Consider the following 15873-nt stretch of genomic DNA (forward strand, 5'->3'; position numbering starts at 1 on the left):
GAATGAATGAACTGCTTGTGTTCTTTTGGTTAAATGTTTGCCAATTGTAGTTTTTGATAGATTCATGTCATGTAAAATAAATATACTTGGTAGACACCACATCTTACACGTAGCAGGACTTTTTGGATAGGTTTATATAGGCATTGATGGTTTTAAAAGATAATTTCTCTTGTGCATATTGTCTTTTATCTGTTCTACAAAGGTTTTGTTTACAGTCAGATTCACGTTACCCTACAGGCTTGATTTCAGTAACCAAATATTTCAAGTGCGCGTTCTTTAGTTTAATTTACAAAATACTACTTATTTATTTTCTGTTTTATTTGGCAACTAAGAATTAGCGCTTTGGTAATTGCAAAGGACCAAGATTTCTCCAAATTTTCAAAAAGAACGTGTTTTTTACACATGACTCTTTTGAGCTTTACAGAATTCTTTCGTGATTGATTCAAACTATTTTTTAATAAAAAAAGATAAAAAACAAGGATAGAGATCTGAGTATTGTCTGAGTTGAACCGTACAGCTAGAGATTCTTCTGTCGATCGTTGTTCAACGAACGTTTAGTCGCCTATTAATTTGCTCTTATAAAGGAAATCGCTTTATTTCATATAAGCTATGCCAGATTCTCCAAAAAGTGATCAGCCATGTGTATCTTGGAAATTGTCACCAATGAAAAGTAAATCGTTGTCTAATGAGCAAATCTCACAGCTATTTACCAAATCTTCAGGAGAGCCAAGTCCAGCTATAAACGATCCTGTTGTCAACTTGTGGGATCGGCTGCAGCAAAATCAAGTCGTATACCGGTCTGTGTCTATGCCTTCAAGTACAACCAATAAGTCTATTGATAGAGATAACTCAAGGAATACTTTAAAGCGTTCAAGGACTTTGGAGTTGAACTCGAACGAAATTCCGGAGCCAAAGAATAAGCTTTCTCGTGTATCTAATTTGTTAAGCTTACTACGATCTACAATAGATCGAAGAGAAGAACAGAGAAAGAAAAACATAAGACAAAAAAGTATTCAGGCTGATGTTAATGACCAAGTTTCTAATGAGGAAGAGACTTCGGATACCGACCGAGAGTCAAGCAGTTCGCAAGATTCAGTTTCAGAGAACATTCATACTCAACAGACCTTAGACGAGGAGGAGCCAGATGAGTCCGCGACTACTTGTACGTTAAATGATGATGATGATGATGATGATGGAGACGATTTTTTTGTTGATGATGACGATTTACAAAGGCTACAGGACATAGAAAATAACTGGGTAACTTCACAACATGCACCAAGTACCCAAGACGAACGAGAAAACAAAATAATATCATAGACCCTAGTTAATTATCAATCAGTCTACTGCATATAGCAAGCGACATAGCGATGAACTGAGACAAAATTGTTATTAAATGGGAATTTTATAATTTGTTTAGAATAACTAATCTAAAATACTGTGATGGACTTCTCTACTATGCATTCCTATGTGGATGTTGAATTATGTTGGTGATTTTTTGTTATGTTGAATATCGCCAACAATGCTAGTTATCATCTATATGCCTAGACCTTATCCTTCCTAAGTTTTTCCAGGTTTTAAAATATCGCTTTTCTAGCCGTTGTCGTTCTGCCTCCATAACAATCATTCTATATAAGTGACTTGTAATATGCCAGGATTTAGACGCCTGTTGGTAAGATTTTTCAAGCTTTTTTCCAATCTCCCGGACATTCTCTATGAGTGATTCTGCAAATCCTATGTCTTCATTCGTATATGGTTTTAAAAACTCATCCTCTAAGGATGCATGATAGACCATATGATTCATTGCTTGGATAAGTCGGTGTCTATGCTCTTTGGTTTCGATTCGTTTTTTCAACATCATACTTATGCGCTCACTTTGCTTCCAATATTTTGGCCGCAAAAAAGTATCTCCTCCGGTAGTCATTACAAAATGGTAAAGAATGTTCCCATCACGGATATAATCTTGGATAGAAACTGGCTTTTTTGGTTTTGGTAAATTTGAAGCTAAACGCTGTTCTCGTTTCATGGGAACTTCTTGTCTTTTTTGATATAAGTAGGATTTATATTTTTTCATTATTTCCTGTCTTATTTGTTTCGCAGGCATTTGACCTCGATTGGCCTGTTCAAGTCGTTCACGATACTATTTCGATGTCAGCAATTTCGGGCTTCTTTTTTCATACCTTTTTAGCATTTTGTAAAAGTGATTCGGCTTTATATGCATTTGTTATTTTCTGATAATGGCGGGTCCTTGTTCGCACTATTTCTAATAGAACAGACCGGTATTCGGGCTCTACGAATTGGTTACAGCATTTTAACAATCCTCTGTAAACATCCAAGCATTCCGATTTATAAGTAATTGGTAGTTTTTTCCTCCATGCCGCACTCATAATGAAAAGGGTCAAAATATTGCACACGAGAATGATTGTTTTAGTTCCTTCACTTTTTATCAATCTTAACTTATTTCCCTTTAATTAACTATACTAACATCGAAAGGATTCTTCGTTTTACGTTCATGTCTTTCAGTAGGATTTACTAGGTATTTTTAGTATGCTAGACTGTGCTCCAATGTTAGGAATGTCAGAATTCCTGCCCTTTAAAACTGTAAATAGGAAAGTTGATTTACTTAGATCTTGACCAACGATTAAGACAGTGAATACTATTATATTTATAAATAAAAAAAGATTACGAAATGAGATGATATTTATATATACTCTTTTTTTTAGCAGCATTTCTGAACAGCAAGAGGAGTATAAGTTTTCATTTTAATGTTATAAGTAAAACAAAGCAAAAAAAAGTAAATACAATACGTTGGAATTACTTTTATGAAACTGAAGAGACGTATGCCATGCTGTTTCCATATCATCATTACAATGCTAGCAAACATTACTAAATGGATTAAGGAAGAGCGCCCTTTTACAGGGCTAGTACTCAAGTTCTTAGATCAAGAGACTTACTATAGTCTACCAACATAATTGTATAATGAACGACGAATTTATGGAATCTACCACTTATGCCTGTATACAGAAAAGAAATTATTAGATATATATACAACTTTAATAAATATATATTAATTAAAACAATGCTTTAGTTTCGTTTCCTTTTTTTTTCGATATATATAATATAAGGTCTTGGAAGAAGTATTATCAAAAGAAACACAAACTTCTCAGAAACAAACTAACTCTACGAAAACCCACTGTTTACTAATGTTTTAAAGATGATATCCACAGTAAAACTGCCAAGTACATCAATCTTCTTTGTGCATAAAAATAAACATAGTAAAGATAAATATTGGAAAGTCAAAAGAACAGCTTAAACAAATCAAAAGTCACGAAATCTCTAATAGTTACTGCTTCAAACTTTGGAAATATGAAAATAATAATAAAAAACAAACAACAAACAATCAACAATCAACAAATTGCCGACTTGTAGTCAACAAAATATGTAATACACACAAGGTAAAATTAAAATCCGTGTTTCCACCAAGCCCATTTCTCAGTCCGGTCGATAATAGAATGCTTTCCTTGTTGAAGGGCAGTTATTTCAAGGCGATCAACCAAATCTGCATCACGACCAGCAGTTTCGGGCAAAAGCAAACTGAATATCATGCCAAAAACCATGCAACCAAAGAAGATCCACAACACGTTGGCAAAACCAATTACTTCCGTCAACTTATTAAATAAAAGACCAGAGAGAATGGCACCCGCTTTACCACAAGCCGCGCAGATTCCATGAGAGAAGCCACGAACTCTTGAAGGGAATACTTCAGCTGGATAAACAAATGAAGTTGTGTTTGGTCCAAAGTTAAAGAAAAACTGGGCAAGAGCAACACATACAAATCTTCCAGCAGTGGAAATAGTATTCCATTTTCCAGCAAGTACAGCGAACAAAAGAGAGCAAACAGCAAATCCCTGCATTTGAATCCATTTGCGACCCAATTTTTCAATCAAAAAAACAGATGCCCAGTATCCTGGAACATAACCGGCGATGGAAATAATCAAATTACCGATAGCATTTCTCTGCAATTTCTTATATTGGTTTCTTCCGCTGTTAAAGCCCATCTCGTCGAGAAGAACAGATTGGTTAAGATTGACACCATAAAATGCGATATCCAAAAGGAACCAAGAGATAGCTGAACCAAGCAATAATTTCATGTGTCTCCACTCAGAAAAGTAGGCAACGAAGGTAGAGCCGGTCTTTACTTCTTGCTTCTGCTCCGTCTTACCAGAAGATAGATCTTTGGAAGTCACAGAAGAAGCATCGTGTGGTTCAACTTGTACAGAACCAGATGTTTTTTCGGTTAGTTTTCCTGGGTCCGAATGCTGGGCAGGGTCCATGGGAGTATACGTTTCTGGGTCTTTCTTTATATCATCGATCTGAGAATTGTTTTCTTCTTCATTAAGAGCATGCACATTCTTCGAGTCCTTAAATTGTTTCGATTCTTGCATTCTCAATCGAGGAATCAAGACAAGAAAAGCGGGGAATAGGGCAATGCCGAATTGAATACGCCATACACCATCCAATTTGTGATAATCACCATGCTTGTCTAAAGATGTGCTATAGCACGCGAGGATAATCAGAGTAGCGATACAACCGGCAAGAGTTCCCCAACCTTGATTGGAAAAAATCCAAGCTAGCAAAGTACCACGGCGGTTAATCATAGATTGCTCAGAGGTGATGGAAGCAGACATCGGATAATCACCACCAATACCAATACCTAGTACAACACGGAAAGTAAAAAGCCACATCGCCTTGTCAAGAGGAGTAGGAAGGCGGTCGGGAAGACTAATTAAAAGAATAGTGGCAATAATAACGACCATCATTTCCTTGCCATAAACGAACTGACGGCCGAAAAAGTCACCCAAGAAGCCGAATATAAGCTGTCCCATAATGTTACCAATGTTTGTGGCAGCATTTACGAGACCACGAATTCCCGATGGGTAGTCTTCATGGCCTTCTAAACCACCCCAGTACAAATAAGAAATGACTGGAGACACGAGGTTGATAATGAACAAGTCGTAACTATCCAATAAAAATCCAGTACCCGCGATGATAAGGAGCTTTGCCTCTTGTTTGTTGACTAAGCCAGCTATTTTTTTTTGATCAGCCGCTTCATACTGTTCCAGAGGAAGAGGTTCCTTGGGCTTCTTAGACTTAGAGAAAGGATTCCATTTTAACCCCATTTTTAGATAGGGAGAAATAAACGCAAATAAAAACGGTTATATAGAAAAAGAAGAACAAATAAGATCTCACAGGAAGGAAGGATCAGCGATGAATCAATTCACAGACAAGAAAAGTGAAAAATAAGAGATAATTAAGCGGAAAAAAGGAATATACCTAAAATACGCTTCTTTAAACAAGAATTGACTTGTTTAAAAGGCGATAATTGACCGAAAGGGGTCAAAAATTGAGTTGTAATGGCGTACCAGAAAGTGGTGGTAAGTGCAAAGGACAGATTCCGTCTTTTACGTGATTTATATGCTACGGCGCAACCTCACCGACATTAAGCCGAGGTTTGATAACGCTAAAAATTTTTACTGGATTGCTTTGCAGTGCGGTAAAGTTATCAGTATCAGAGATGATTCAAGAGTAAATCTCCGATTCAAATTTAAATCGCGCACTGCAGTAGTAAACAAAAAACTGGTACAATTATCGACGATAAGCAATGAAGTAGGAAAATTTACGTCGTGGGCGTTAATGAAACAACAAAAGAAACTCATATTTGCGACAGGGGAGTGGGTGTCTAACATGCATTGTTTAATAAAAGCAGAGCAAAAATAAAGCTTCATAACCCTTGGTTTTAAACGAGTATTAAAGGATTGAAAGATTAGGAAACGGAAAATAGTTTGGTGCATAGATTTACTTTCATTGAGAATAGCATTTCATCATTGCATCTTGTTTCTATGCTATCGAACTGTATAAATAGTCAAAAGATTACGTAAATTCAAAAGATGTAAACTCAATTTCTTGGGCAGTATTGAGCAACGGCATATTTACCCGTTCGTTCCCAATGAGGGAGTTGTTCAGCAATCTTTTCAAATAAGCCTTCTTCAAGACCGACGACAACATCACTAAACATTAGTAAGCAGTAGCTCTTTTCGAAAATTTACTTACGCTTTGCATGTACGAAGAGCTAGGATATTAAATTTTCCAGCAAGGGGTCCAAGAGCAACTTCGAAGGGAGTTGTCTTGGGCCATTCACAGTCGCCAGTCAATTTGCGATAATTCAAATCACCTAAAATCGTTAGTAGGGAAGTAAAGTAATGAGACAAATGTACCTTTGAAGATGACCATATCCGACTGAGCCAAATCATCAACTAAAGCCGGAGCAAAGTCAGGCATACGACCAAAATAATGAGCGGTTGTCCAAAAAGGATTAGGGCGGATTAGGATTTTTCCTTCAGCATGAAACTCTTGGAGATCTGAAGCGAGTTGGTGAATGTTATCACCAGAAAAATAAGATGTCAAAGAAGTAAATATATGCGGAATATCATTCACTAAAGCGTCAGAAACAAACCAAGGAATATCCTTGGGATGTAGAATAATTGTGCCAGCAATGCCTGATTTTAGGAGGTAAGCTGCGAACACAAGATCAACATAGAGTTCAAATCCAGCATTATCCAAGACAAAATCGATACGACCACCCCGATGACTTTGAAGCTTTTGCCAGACCGCTGGAAAGTCATTCACCAAAATGTTTTTTTGAGATTCTTCTACAGCCTTTCGGCCCTGAAGGTTCTGCAATTCTTCATAGGTTAAATTTGTTAGTAAGCTAAGGTCGGTTGCATTTCCCCATAAAGCAACCTGCGCCATTTCAACGAAAATCATGTAGGCCACCTCGGGTTCGTGTTTTTGGTGGACAGATTCAAGCTCACGGGCAAGGTGGACATAGCGAGCAGCTAAGTCTTCAATGGCCGCATGACTAGACTTCAGGGTAGAATCTTTTTGGTCAAAAAAGGGATCATGGCGCTTCCACTCAGAGTGAGCTTGTAAGAAGAGGTTCATGATCCGATAAAAGTAACATTCAGCATACAACCAAGGAGCATCCCCCCAAGTCAAGGGGCCGATTTGACTCAATTCTTCATTATACTCATCCAAGTCGGATCCTTCTCCCTCCAAAGGTAATAAGGGACGGTTATGCTGAATGTCATACTTGAGATGACTCAGCTGACTGATGATGGATTTTCCTTGGGTAACATAGGAAGAATTTTCTGACATGCCAGCTTCCAGAGCCTTAGAAACATGGCGGGAAATGTCGTCAACGACGTTGGACAGCAAGGCTGGCCATCTCCGAACAACGCATTCGTAAGCGAACGATTCTGGATCGCTTGTCATGTAATAGGCTAAAAAGTGAAAGATTAGAAAAGAACATCCTGAATATCAAACGAAATCTAGAAGCACAGCTCTTGTTGGCTCAAAGCAGTGCTTTGTTTACATTGATTCTTTCAACATACGTTTCGCTGGATGCGAGAATTTCATGGTCATCTTTTTTATTTTAGATGCAAACAAATCAGTAAGTAAATCAAGCGTCGAATAGACTGTGACGGACGTGTTTTACTAAGTTGAATTTGGTTAACGAAAGAACGTGCAAAGCCATCAGTACTTGAAACGTCAAGGATTGCACAAGGGTGCCTTATTTTCGAAGTAACGTATTAAGTATGAAAGCTAAGATGATATTTAAAGATACACTAATACGATAGCGTCTCGTCTCTGCCACTGCCAAGGCCGAATTATTGTATTATTATAATAAAATAGAGGTCTTATTATCTTATCAAAAGGAACAACGTTATTTGTTTTAGAAGATATATTTACCAAACGTTGGAAGTACGAATCGTCAGGTTGGAAGATTTGACGGATCTGGCCTAATAAATCTAGTTGTCGTTTATTTAGCTAGTCTAGTCAGTGGACTCTGAAAATACTTATAGTACATACTATGTAGAGCCCAATATATACAAAGAGAACTTTTTACAACCCTCAAATTCATACACTCAGTCTTATAATTATACAGCGTAAAAACCTAGCTATGGCAGCCATGATAGATGTTTTGTTAACGTTAAAAGTATTACTGTACACAGTGATTTTAAGATATCGCTATGGAAAGTATGGTTTATGAGATAAGGAACCTGAGCACATTGGGAAACTATTAAAAAAAAAAGCATATTACGTTCGCTATTTCAAAAGAGCTATATACGCATCAATTTACAGCCAGATTGGAAGATTTGATCGGTCTGACTAAATGAGACTAGACTGTCTTTCAAGCGTCTCATTTAGTTAATCTAATCAGATTCCTTTACAACAGTAGCTACTATAAACGTAGTACAAGCGTTCAATACGCATATTACGATGCAGCTAGAGTTGTTCATTCCACTCGATTTACATATTATACGATGTAAGATATCTGCCTCGACACCGCGACAATTCATAAGTCAAAGGAATTTATAATATTATTGTACTTTCTTTAACATCCATAATACTACAGAGTATATAGATTTACGTTGTTACTTAAATCAAGACAAGAAATAAAGTCATGAAGCGCAATTTGTGAGAATGCTTGAGAATTGATCATTAAATGGCGCTTCATGAATGAGTGATTTTGGAACAATTAGAATAGTAAATATTGTCTTCTGTTTTGCAGTCATTATTTACTGGTCGAACGAAACAACTTTTGTTTATGCAACTTAATTCAACGATTCAGTGGATGATAATAGTAACTGTTAGCAATTACAAGTCAAATAAGCTCTAATGTCACAAATACAAGCACTTATTTGCTTATTTCATCTGAACGTATTCATACTTTCAGTACGATTCCTATGCTAACGTATTACTGTACAGTTGAATAGAATTCATTTAGCATTAAGAAAGGGAAATCGGTCCAGTACGAAGTATAAGGACAGACTGAAGAATCGAGAAATACGTTCCCTGAAATTTCATATCTTGCATTAAAGTACTCTAATGTAACAATTCCTTTTTGAAAGCAAGATTACTCGGATATTATACTCAAAGGATACCTTTCGTACATTTTATAACCGAATAATAGTACAGATTACTAAACTACAATGGCACAATACACAATTGTTGTTTTGTTTTGAATAGGTAGACTAAAAATTAACATTGTTGGCATAACTTGGAACCACTACTCAATATGTTGATCTAAAAAGTAGCCGTAATTTAAACATAATGACATAAACCATAAAGCATAACAGAAGTATCAATACGAAAATCTTAGAGTCGCAGTGCTAACGGATTGAAGAAGATGTCATATCAACATCAGTCGGTCCCTTTCGAGATGCGCAGTTTCGACTTAAAACCATTTGGATTCATCTTTTTTCTTGGGAGAATGCAAAAGGTCTTCTGTTTTTGTCTTTGCATCTCTCTGTAAATCCTGCGGTTGTTCACGAGGCTTTTCTAGTTCGTTTGCGACCTTGTCACGACTATCCTGTACAAATGTTTTGGCCTTATCTGCAGTGTCGCCTACAGCACGATCAAAGCGGCGGCCTTCTTGTTCAATGGTATTCATAAAGTCTGCATTTGTCTTCCCCAATTTGTTTTTAGGTTCTTTATTGCGATTCATAAACATGTAAGCAACAGCTGCACCAGCAGCCACTATACCGCCAATCTTTACACGTCTGTCCATCATGAAAAAAAAAAGGAAATTGAACTGATTTATCTTTCAGTAAGGAAAGGTTTCGATTGGTATATTATGTAGATTCGTGAAATTCTTTGTCTGATAATTGCTTTTACTTATGAAAAGGTACCAGTAACTCAATAGTAGTATTCAATAGCAACCTAGTCAATTCGATAAATTACAATTGACTCACAACTCAAGGTTTTATTATAAGGAATATATGTACCAACATTCTCGACGACCGCTTCCTTATATAGTACGCACCATTGCTATACGTTTATTTCATACAAAATGAATAAATAGAGTTACGCCAAGGAAAAACGTAACTTATTGAATTCATGAGATCATTCTCGTACGTACTAAATCATTCTTTAGACCACCTGCTACAGCTTGCATCGTGCTGATGTCACTTTGCCAGATCCCGCTGAATGGTATTGAACAAGGGAGAACAAAATTAACGATGATACGGAGGAAGCGGAAAGAAAGAGATCCTTATTCTCTTTGCTTCTTTTGAATATTCCTCAGAATGATTAATTTCGTTGATCCCAAAAACTTGCCATCGTGTGGCATAACTTTGTTTTAGACTCTACAGTTTGTTGTAGATCATCATATTTTATACAATTCAGGACGGTGCGGATAACTCGAAAACAAGACAGTTTGAGATGTCAATATACCATGTGATGTAGAATCATTTAAAACATTGTAAGAGAGTGTTAGAGTTTTTTGGTCAAAAATAGTAAATATAAAAAGCAAAATCTATTAAGATAAAAAATCCTTGGATTAAGTTTTTAATTTTTCCGTTTTAAAATGTCTTTGTGAAGTTAAAGTTTAGTTTTATTCATCGCACTTCAGTAGATTATTGGGGGGTTTTTAATAGAAAAGAAAAGTCAAGCTTGAGTAATTTTTGGTTTGTGACTCTGAGAATTCGCTAAAAGAAATCTATTAGAAGCATACTTTACTGATATATAGATGAATTCTTGTTGATAAACAAAAAGCAATCATGAGAGGTATACAAAATCATCTTGATAGATCAATCAGTCCATTATGAACCTAAACAAAGTATTAAATTTTGGAAACACGCTCTGAAACACGAAAGTTATTTCGAGAAAGCTTTTCTCTCCGAACTTGGCGTTTCGCCTTTCCCCAATGAAGTTTTTGCTGGTCCAGTTCCTCTTCCACCGCTGCCAGGCGTTCTTTGGGAGCTTCACAAATCCTAGAAATTAAAAGACGAGTGGCTCGAAACTTTTTTGACAGAGCTCCGGTCGTCCACTCGTTGGGATCCGACAACCGCAGGTCGTGAATTGCATTCTTTTCTTCATCTGACAAGTGATTAACCGAAAAACGAAGGTTTCCCTTTGATTTGGCTTTTCTGGAAACAACTGGAGAAAGTGAATCTTTGATTTTCTCTGCTAATGTCTCCCGTTCTTCTGTTGATGGAGCATCATATCGAAATAACAGCGGTGTGATTCGGGTGTCCGGCGAAGATGCTGGTGGATTATAGTAGACATCTGCAGAAGCATCCATTTCAGCGATTTTTGTTCCTAATGGAACCTCTGGTCGTTTAGGGATCCGCATCTTTGGATATAAGCGATTTATGTTTCGGATCTGCATAAGGATCCCTTGCCGCATCCAGCTCTGCTTTATAAAATGAAACATATTAAAAATAATTAATGCAATTCAAAATAACCAGTTTGAGATGACTGCTTCAAAATTCAAAAATCGGTTTCACGAGCATGTAATTTTTGCCTCTTCCAGCCAATTCTAGGTTGATAAATTTTTATTATAGATGCAAAGACACCTATGACTCTTTAGAAATTCTTCAGGAAATCTCTTACCTTGGATTTACGCGTTTTGTCAACGTTACCAAAGACTGTAGAAGAAAGAAAAGTAGTAGGAACTTTCTCTCTAGTGACTCTTTAAGGCAAAAGATATTACAGTTTAATTATGTCTTAACTGTACGAGAAATACAACGACTGCTTTGGTGGTTTAGTGGTATAATGCTTCGTTGCCATCGAAGCGACCCGGGTTCGATTCCCGGCCGAAGCAAATTTTTTTTTTCACCTTTTCACAGTTTTTAATTATACTTTTATAGACGTTTTCCTATCTTCAAGTTTTTTTCTTTTTTTTTTATATTAATTACTTTCAGCAAAAATATAATCTAATCATGAAGTCCTTTAGGAGAATTGCAAACACAAAGAATGAAACCTGTACTAAAGAAATCAAACTTTCGTTAGTCTAAAGTCCTACTGGTTGAACTGTCACTAAAAGAGAAAACGTATTGTAAAAAAGAAAAACAGAAAACCATACATCCAGCCGAAGAACTTAGTTAATTGCTTCCATTCACTTTGTTTACGGTTTAGAAAAAGGGGGAACAGCCTGAGAAACATTCTTGTAAGCGCATAAACGCATAGATTATCATTGTTTTAAAGCAATTCATCCACGCTACCGGTATTTAAAAAAGCCAATGGTTAAGACGAAAAAAAAAAAAGTAAATAAATAAAAATATACTTACAGGAGAAAAGTGAACTAAGGAGCTCGTCGAGGAGAAAGTTTCGTATGTCCAACTATCTTAATAAGTATAACTCTATATCCTACTAGAATTGGCCGTTTGGTCTAGTGGTATGATACCATCTTAGGGTGATGGTGGTCCTGGGTTCGATTCCCAGAACAGCCCAATTTTTTGACATTCTCACTTGATTCATCAAGTTGGCCTTTATTAGGATTTGTAATTTTTCTTTGTGTATCTAGTGGAAAACTCTCATATTGCAGAAGCCTACCAGCTCAGTAATTTCATTCAAGCTTCATACTTTGGAACATATTAGTTATCATTTCTCCTTTTACAATTAATGGTCGCATGATGTAGTTGGTTATCATGTCGATCTAATAAGTCGAATGTCGCCAGTTCGAGCCTGGCTGTGACCATTATTTTTAAATTTTTCCATTTTTGGAGCTTACATGGATTGTATTCCTTTATGTCTTGTATAAAATTGTATGAGAGTAACTGTTATAATAAAAATTGTGAATGAGACGAGCTAGAATGCACCTCTGGTCATCCAAGGAGTCTCATAATCCTATGTATCGTGTAAAGAAGGACATGATGGGTTTGATCAGGTTTATTTAATATATTCTTTCTCATCGTTGTTCTTTTATTTATCCTTTTTGTGTCTATACATACTCACTCATCGCATTTGTTACACATCATTTAGCCCGTTTCATTTACAGTTAGTATAAGCGACTCGCTAAGTTTACGAGTAGCAGCGCGCACGGTTATCGATGTAACAATACGAGACAATTGTGCTTCCTTGAGACATTTTTTAGTGGAAACATCAAAAATACCTCAAATGTGGATTTTGGTATTTATACGGTCTTCTTCCTTCATTTCTCTGTTTACCATCGGTAACACCATTTGATTTCAACAAAGGGATTTGGAGCGACTTTGTTTACGAATACGAAAAGAAAGACCAAAAGTAAAGCTGCCTTAGGCTTAAAAGTCGTCAAAATTCCTTTTAGTAGAATTGAAGATTCTCAGACTTTTTTCGGTTTTTGATTCGTTTTTTTTTTCTCTACTCTTTTTTTTTAAAAAAAAAATCCTTTTCAAAGAGATAAAAATTAACTTGTTTATTTTTCCTCCCTTTATATTAATTTCCTTTCTTCATATCACATTCAGTGCTTTTCATCCTCTTTATTTAATTCCAATTTCCCTTTGCTTTTTGTTGCTTCATTGTTAATTGATATGTCGTTGATTCAGCAGGCCAAAGAAAACCTGGGTAATTCCTTAATTAGGTTAGGCGGAAGCTTGAAACAAAATTCAAAATCGTTGTTGGATCCTGAAAAGGATGCTTCTGCTGTTGAGCTTTTCCAAAGAGGAGCCTCCAAAATGAGTAGCACGACTATGGGTGGAATGTCGAATATGACGAACTCCACTACTTCTAGCTCTTCTACTGCTTCTTCCACCGGTGCTTCCTGTAAAACCTCCATGTATTGGAACTGGTACACAATTGATGCTTGCTTTATCAGCAAACACTGGCATATACGTAGCAAGAGTATGTTTGTTGGAAGTATTTTTGGTATCATTTTTATGATGATGGCTCTGGAACTCATTCGTCGCTTACACCGTGAATTCGACCGTTGGTGTATTCGACATTCTCGAGATCAGCTTAACTCTTCATGCCCTCATTCTCCTGAAAGCTCCTTCGTCGCTTCTTCTCCTAGCGGCTTTAGCTGGTTCACCCGTGTATGTCTTCACTTTATACGCTCCTGCTTCTACATTGTCCAATTCATAGTTACTTATATTGCCATGCTTTTGGCTATGTACTACAATGGCTATGTTATATTGTTTCTTTTTTGCGGTACCTTTTTGGGGTATTTTCTGTTTGCCGCGGACACTGTCAGTACCAAATACCCAGTCTCAAGGTCTCAAATTAACAAAGTGGTCCATGTCGCCGATGAAAAGGATCTGGGCTTAAAAACGGATAGCCACCCTTCTGATGCCTAACCGGGCTTTCCAAAAATTATTGATAATTCCTTGCATTGTTCGTTCTTTAAAATTTAGTTGTTTATTAGTTTATGATATATACTTAGAATCAATTTAGGTATTCATTGAGTCATCCAATTTTTTTTTATTTTTTTTATTTTTTAATAGGTTCCTCCCTTCATGAGCAAAGTATTATATTGTAAGATAATCAACAATGCAACGCTTATAGTGTTCATTTCTGTACTTTGACCTGAACCCAGCTCGGAACAGATTACAAAATTGAAGATGGGGAGCGTTTAAAGGGAATCCCATTCAGATGCAAATTCCTGTCGCCATTGAAGTGTTTTTCTATACTTTGGGAGATCAATTCCTACTACTGAACGCACTAACAGTACATCGATCTTTCCATCTGAGCATTTACGACCTACAATATCCAACCATTCTCGTGGTTGAATCTTAACATTTGCAAGTACGGCGGTCAGATCGCATTCAACCATACTCAATCCATCTTGAAGACATAAAATTCCATCATCATAAGCCGTAACGTATCCCAGAAAGCGAACTTTTTTCCCAGCTGGACAGTCTTGTAATTGATTTATAAATACCAATCTCGTGCCATCCATTATTTTTCTATAAAGACTCTTCACAAGGATTGTTGGTTTGTAATTACCAGAGATGAAATAGACGCTGCAGCAGTTTTGAAACCAAGGATGCAAAACAAGAAAAATTTAAATATAGGACTACTAGAAACCTACAAGACGATAGAGACCAAGCGATTCACCCTACTTATTCTGCTTCAGGATTAGACTGTTTTCTTTGAGGAACAACCATTAATACCATAAGTTCTGCTTTGTTTACATAATTTTTTAGGTACTGAACTGGTAGCAGTTTGGTTACTAAAAACAAAAAAAAATAAATCGAAAAGAATTAATGTGGGTTTTTTTAGTCAAATTCAGTTGAATGAAAAAGAATTGCTTCGGCCGGGAATCGAACCCGGGTCGCTTCGATGGCAACGAAGCATTATACCACTAAACCACCAAAGCAGTCGTTGATACTAAGCAAGATATGTAAATAATGATACGCTGATGTAAATGTATGCTCTGCAAAAGCAAATGAATCCTTGTGGAGTCTCAGAGTTACTAGCTTTTATGAACGCACTCGAACAGTGAGTGATCAGAAAAAAAGAGCAGCAAAAAAAGTAGAGGAGCCTACAACACCCCGAATTCCCATGTTGTCTCCAACCATAGTATGAACGAGACCCTCAGACGTTTTCACTTAACTGCAGTGATCGGACGGGAACTGGTGTTTTCACCTAGGTATGGCCGTAGACAGTTCCTTCAGCTCAAAGAAGTAATTTATAGGTTTTTTTGATCCTGAAGAGCCCATGAGGGCTGCTTTTTGGTTGTAGGCTGTTACTCACTTTCAAGGTAAAAAATTGTTCATAAGTTCATAGAGAAATGGGATCTGCTTTGTTTACAGAGGTGTAAACAAACGCGAGATTAGCGAAACTTGTTACTTGTTCATTGTGACTTAAACGTATATTCAACGATTTATGCTATATGTCATTATAGGAGATAGCGCAACTGAACATATCACTATCCTGAGCTAAAATGTTGCGTAAGAGATGCGAGATTTCCTGCTGGAGCCAACTGTTTATTTCTTCAATTCCTGCCAACTGGGCTGATTTTGATTAAAGTCTGAGCTATTTTAGATGAAATATTGAAATTGAGTCTACTTTGAGCTAAACCCCTTTCAATTTCGCCTTTCTTAGTGGCTTCTG

The 15873-nt window shown here is 36.6% G+C and overlaps 8 protein-coding genes and 5 non-coding genes across 13 annotated transcripts; 5 read left to right on the top strand and 8 right to left on the bottom strand.

Annotated features, from left to right (window-relative positions):
* The first annotated feature begins 213 nt into the window (after positions 1 to 213).
* SPOG_03288 (uncharacterized protein) lies at positions 214 to 2691 on the top strand. The gene has a single exon (XM_013169701.1). The coding sequence runs from the start codon at positions 610 to 612 to the stop codon at positions 1315 to 1317; it is 708 nt and encodes a 235-aa protein (XP_013025155.1). The 5' UTR covers positions 214 to 609; the 3' UTR covers positions 1318 to 2691.
* On the bottom strand, positions 1376 to 2637 carry SPOG_03289 (uncharacterized protein). The gene is made up of 2 exons (XM_013169702.1): positions 2178 to 2637; positions 1376 to 2137 (listed from the first exon to the last, which is right to left on the bottom strand). The coding sequence occupies exons 1-2, from the start codon at positions 2382 to 2384 to the stop codon at positions 1523 to 1525; spliced, it is 822 nt and encodes a 273-aa protein (XP_013025156.1). The 5' UTR covers positions 2385 to 2637; the 3' UTR covers positions 1376 to 1522.
* A 394-nt stretch (positions 2692 to 3085) lies between the features above and the next one.
* Positions 3086 to 5484, bottom strand: SPOG_03290 (inorganic phosphate transporter). The gene has a single exon (XM_013169703.1). It carries the CDS (start codon positions 5175 to 5177, stop codon positions 3459 to 3461), a length of 1719 nt encoding a protein of 572 aa, XP_013025157.1. The 5' UTR covers positions 5178 to 5484; the 3' UTR covers positions 3086 to 3458.
* Positions 5432 to 7583, bottom strand: SPOG_03291 (DUF89 family protein). The gene is made up of 4 exons (XM_013169704.1): positions 7449 to 7583; positions 6273 to 7337; positions 6109 to 6229; positions 5432 to 6065 (listed from the first exon to the last, which is right to left on the bottom strand). The coding sequence occupies exons 1-4, from the start codon at positions 7477 to 7479 to the stop codon at positions 5954 to 5956; spliced, it is 1329 nt and encodes a 442-aa protein (XP_013025158.1). The 5' UTR covers positions 7480 to 7583; the 3' UTR covers positions 5432 to 5953.
* A 1469-nt stretch (positions 7584 to 9052) lies between these two features.
* Positions 9053 to 9915, bottom strand: SPOG_03292 (uncharacterized protein). Its single transcript, XM_013169705.1, has one exon. The coding sequence runs from the start codon at positions 9629 to 9631 to the stop codon at positions 9296 to 9298; it is 336 nt and encodes a 111-aa protein (XP_013025159.1). The 5' UTR covers positions 9632 to 9915; the 3' UTR covers positions 9053 to 9295.
* Positions 9841 to 11510, bottom strand: SPOG_03293 (ribosomal protein subunit L20). Its single transcript, XM_013169706.1, has one exon. The coding sequence runs from the start codon at positions 11273 to 11275 to the stop codon at positions 10682 to 10684; it is 594 nt and encodes a 197-aa protein (XP_013025160.1). The 5' UTR covers positions 11276 to 11510; the 3' UTR covers positions 9841 to 10681.
* An 84-nt stretch (positions 11511 to 11594) lies between these two features.
* Positions 11595 to 11665, top strand: SPOG_16347. Its single transcript has one exon. It is a non-coding gene; the product is annotated as a tRNA-Gly (tRNA).
* A 556-nt stretch (positions 11666 to 12221) lies between these two features.
* Positions 12222 to 12293, top strand: SPOG_16348. Its single transcript has one exon. It is a non-coding gene; the product is annotated as a tRNA-Pro (tRNA).
* Positions 12294 to 12467: 174 nt separating this feature from the next.
* SPOG_16349 lies at positions 12468 to 12541 on the top strand. The gene has a single exon. It is a non-coding gene; the product is annotated as a tRNA-Ile (tRNA).
* A 405-nt stretch (positions 12542 to 12946) lies between these two features.
* Positions 12947 to 14231, top strand: SPOG_03294 (copper transporter complex subunit Ctr4). Its single transcript, XM_013169707.1, has one exon. It carries the CDS (start codon positions 13353 to 13355, stop codon positions 14112 to 14114), a length of 762 nt encoding a protein of 253 aa, XP_013025161.1. The 5' UTR covers positions 12947 to 13352; the 3' UTR covers positions 14115 to 14231.
* SPOG_03295 (nuclear telomere cap complex subunit Ten1) lies at positions 13800 to 15119 on the bottom strand. Its single transcript, XM_013169708.1, has 2 exons — positions 14931 to 15119; positions 13800 to 14884 (listed from the first exon to the last, which is right to left on the bottom strand). The coding sequence occupies exon 2, from the start codon at positions 14714 to 14716 to the stop codon at positions 14390 to 14392; it is 327 nt and encodes a 108-aa protein (XP_013025162.1). The 5' UTR covers positions 14717 to 14884; positions 14931 to 15119; the 3' UTR covers positions 13800 to 14389.
* On the bottom strand, positions 15066 to 15136 carry SPOG_16350. Its single transcript has one exon. It is a non-coding gene; the product is annotated as a tRNA-Gly (tRNA).
* Positions 15137 to 15298: 162 nt separating this feature from the next.
* Positions 15299 to 15419, bottom strand: SPOG_16351. The gene has a single exon (XR_001203117.1). It is a non-coding gene; the product is annotated as a 5S ribosomal RNA (ribosomal RNA).
* Between the last annotated feature and the right edge of the window lie 454 nt (positions 15420 to 15873).

Source organism: Schizosaccharomyces cryophilus (genome assembly GCF_000004155.1).
Source record: "Schizosaccharomyces cryophilus OY26 unplaced genomic scaffold supercont4.7, whole genome shotgun sequence".
NCBI classification, from domain to species: Eukaryota; Fungi; Ascomycota; class Schizosaccharomycetes; order Schizosaccharomycetales; family Schizosaccharomycetaceae; genus Schizosaccharomyces; species Schizosaccharomyces cryophilus.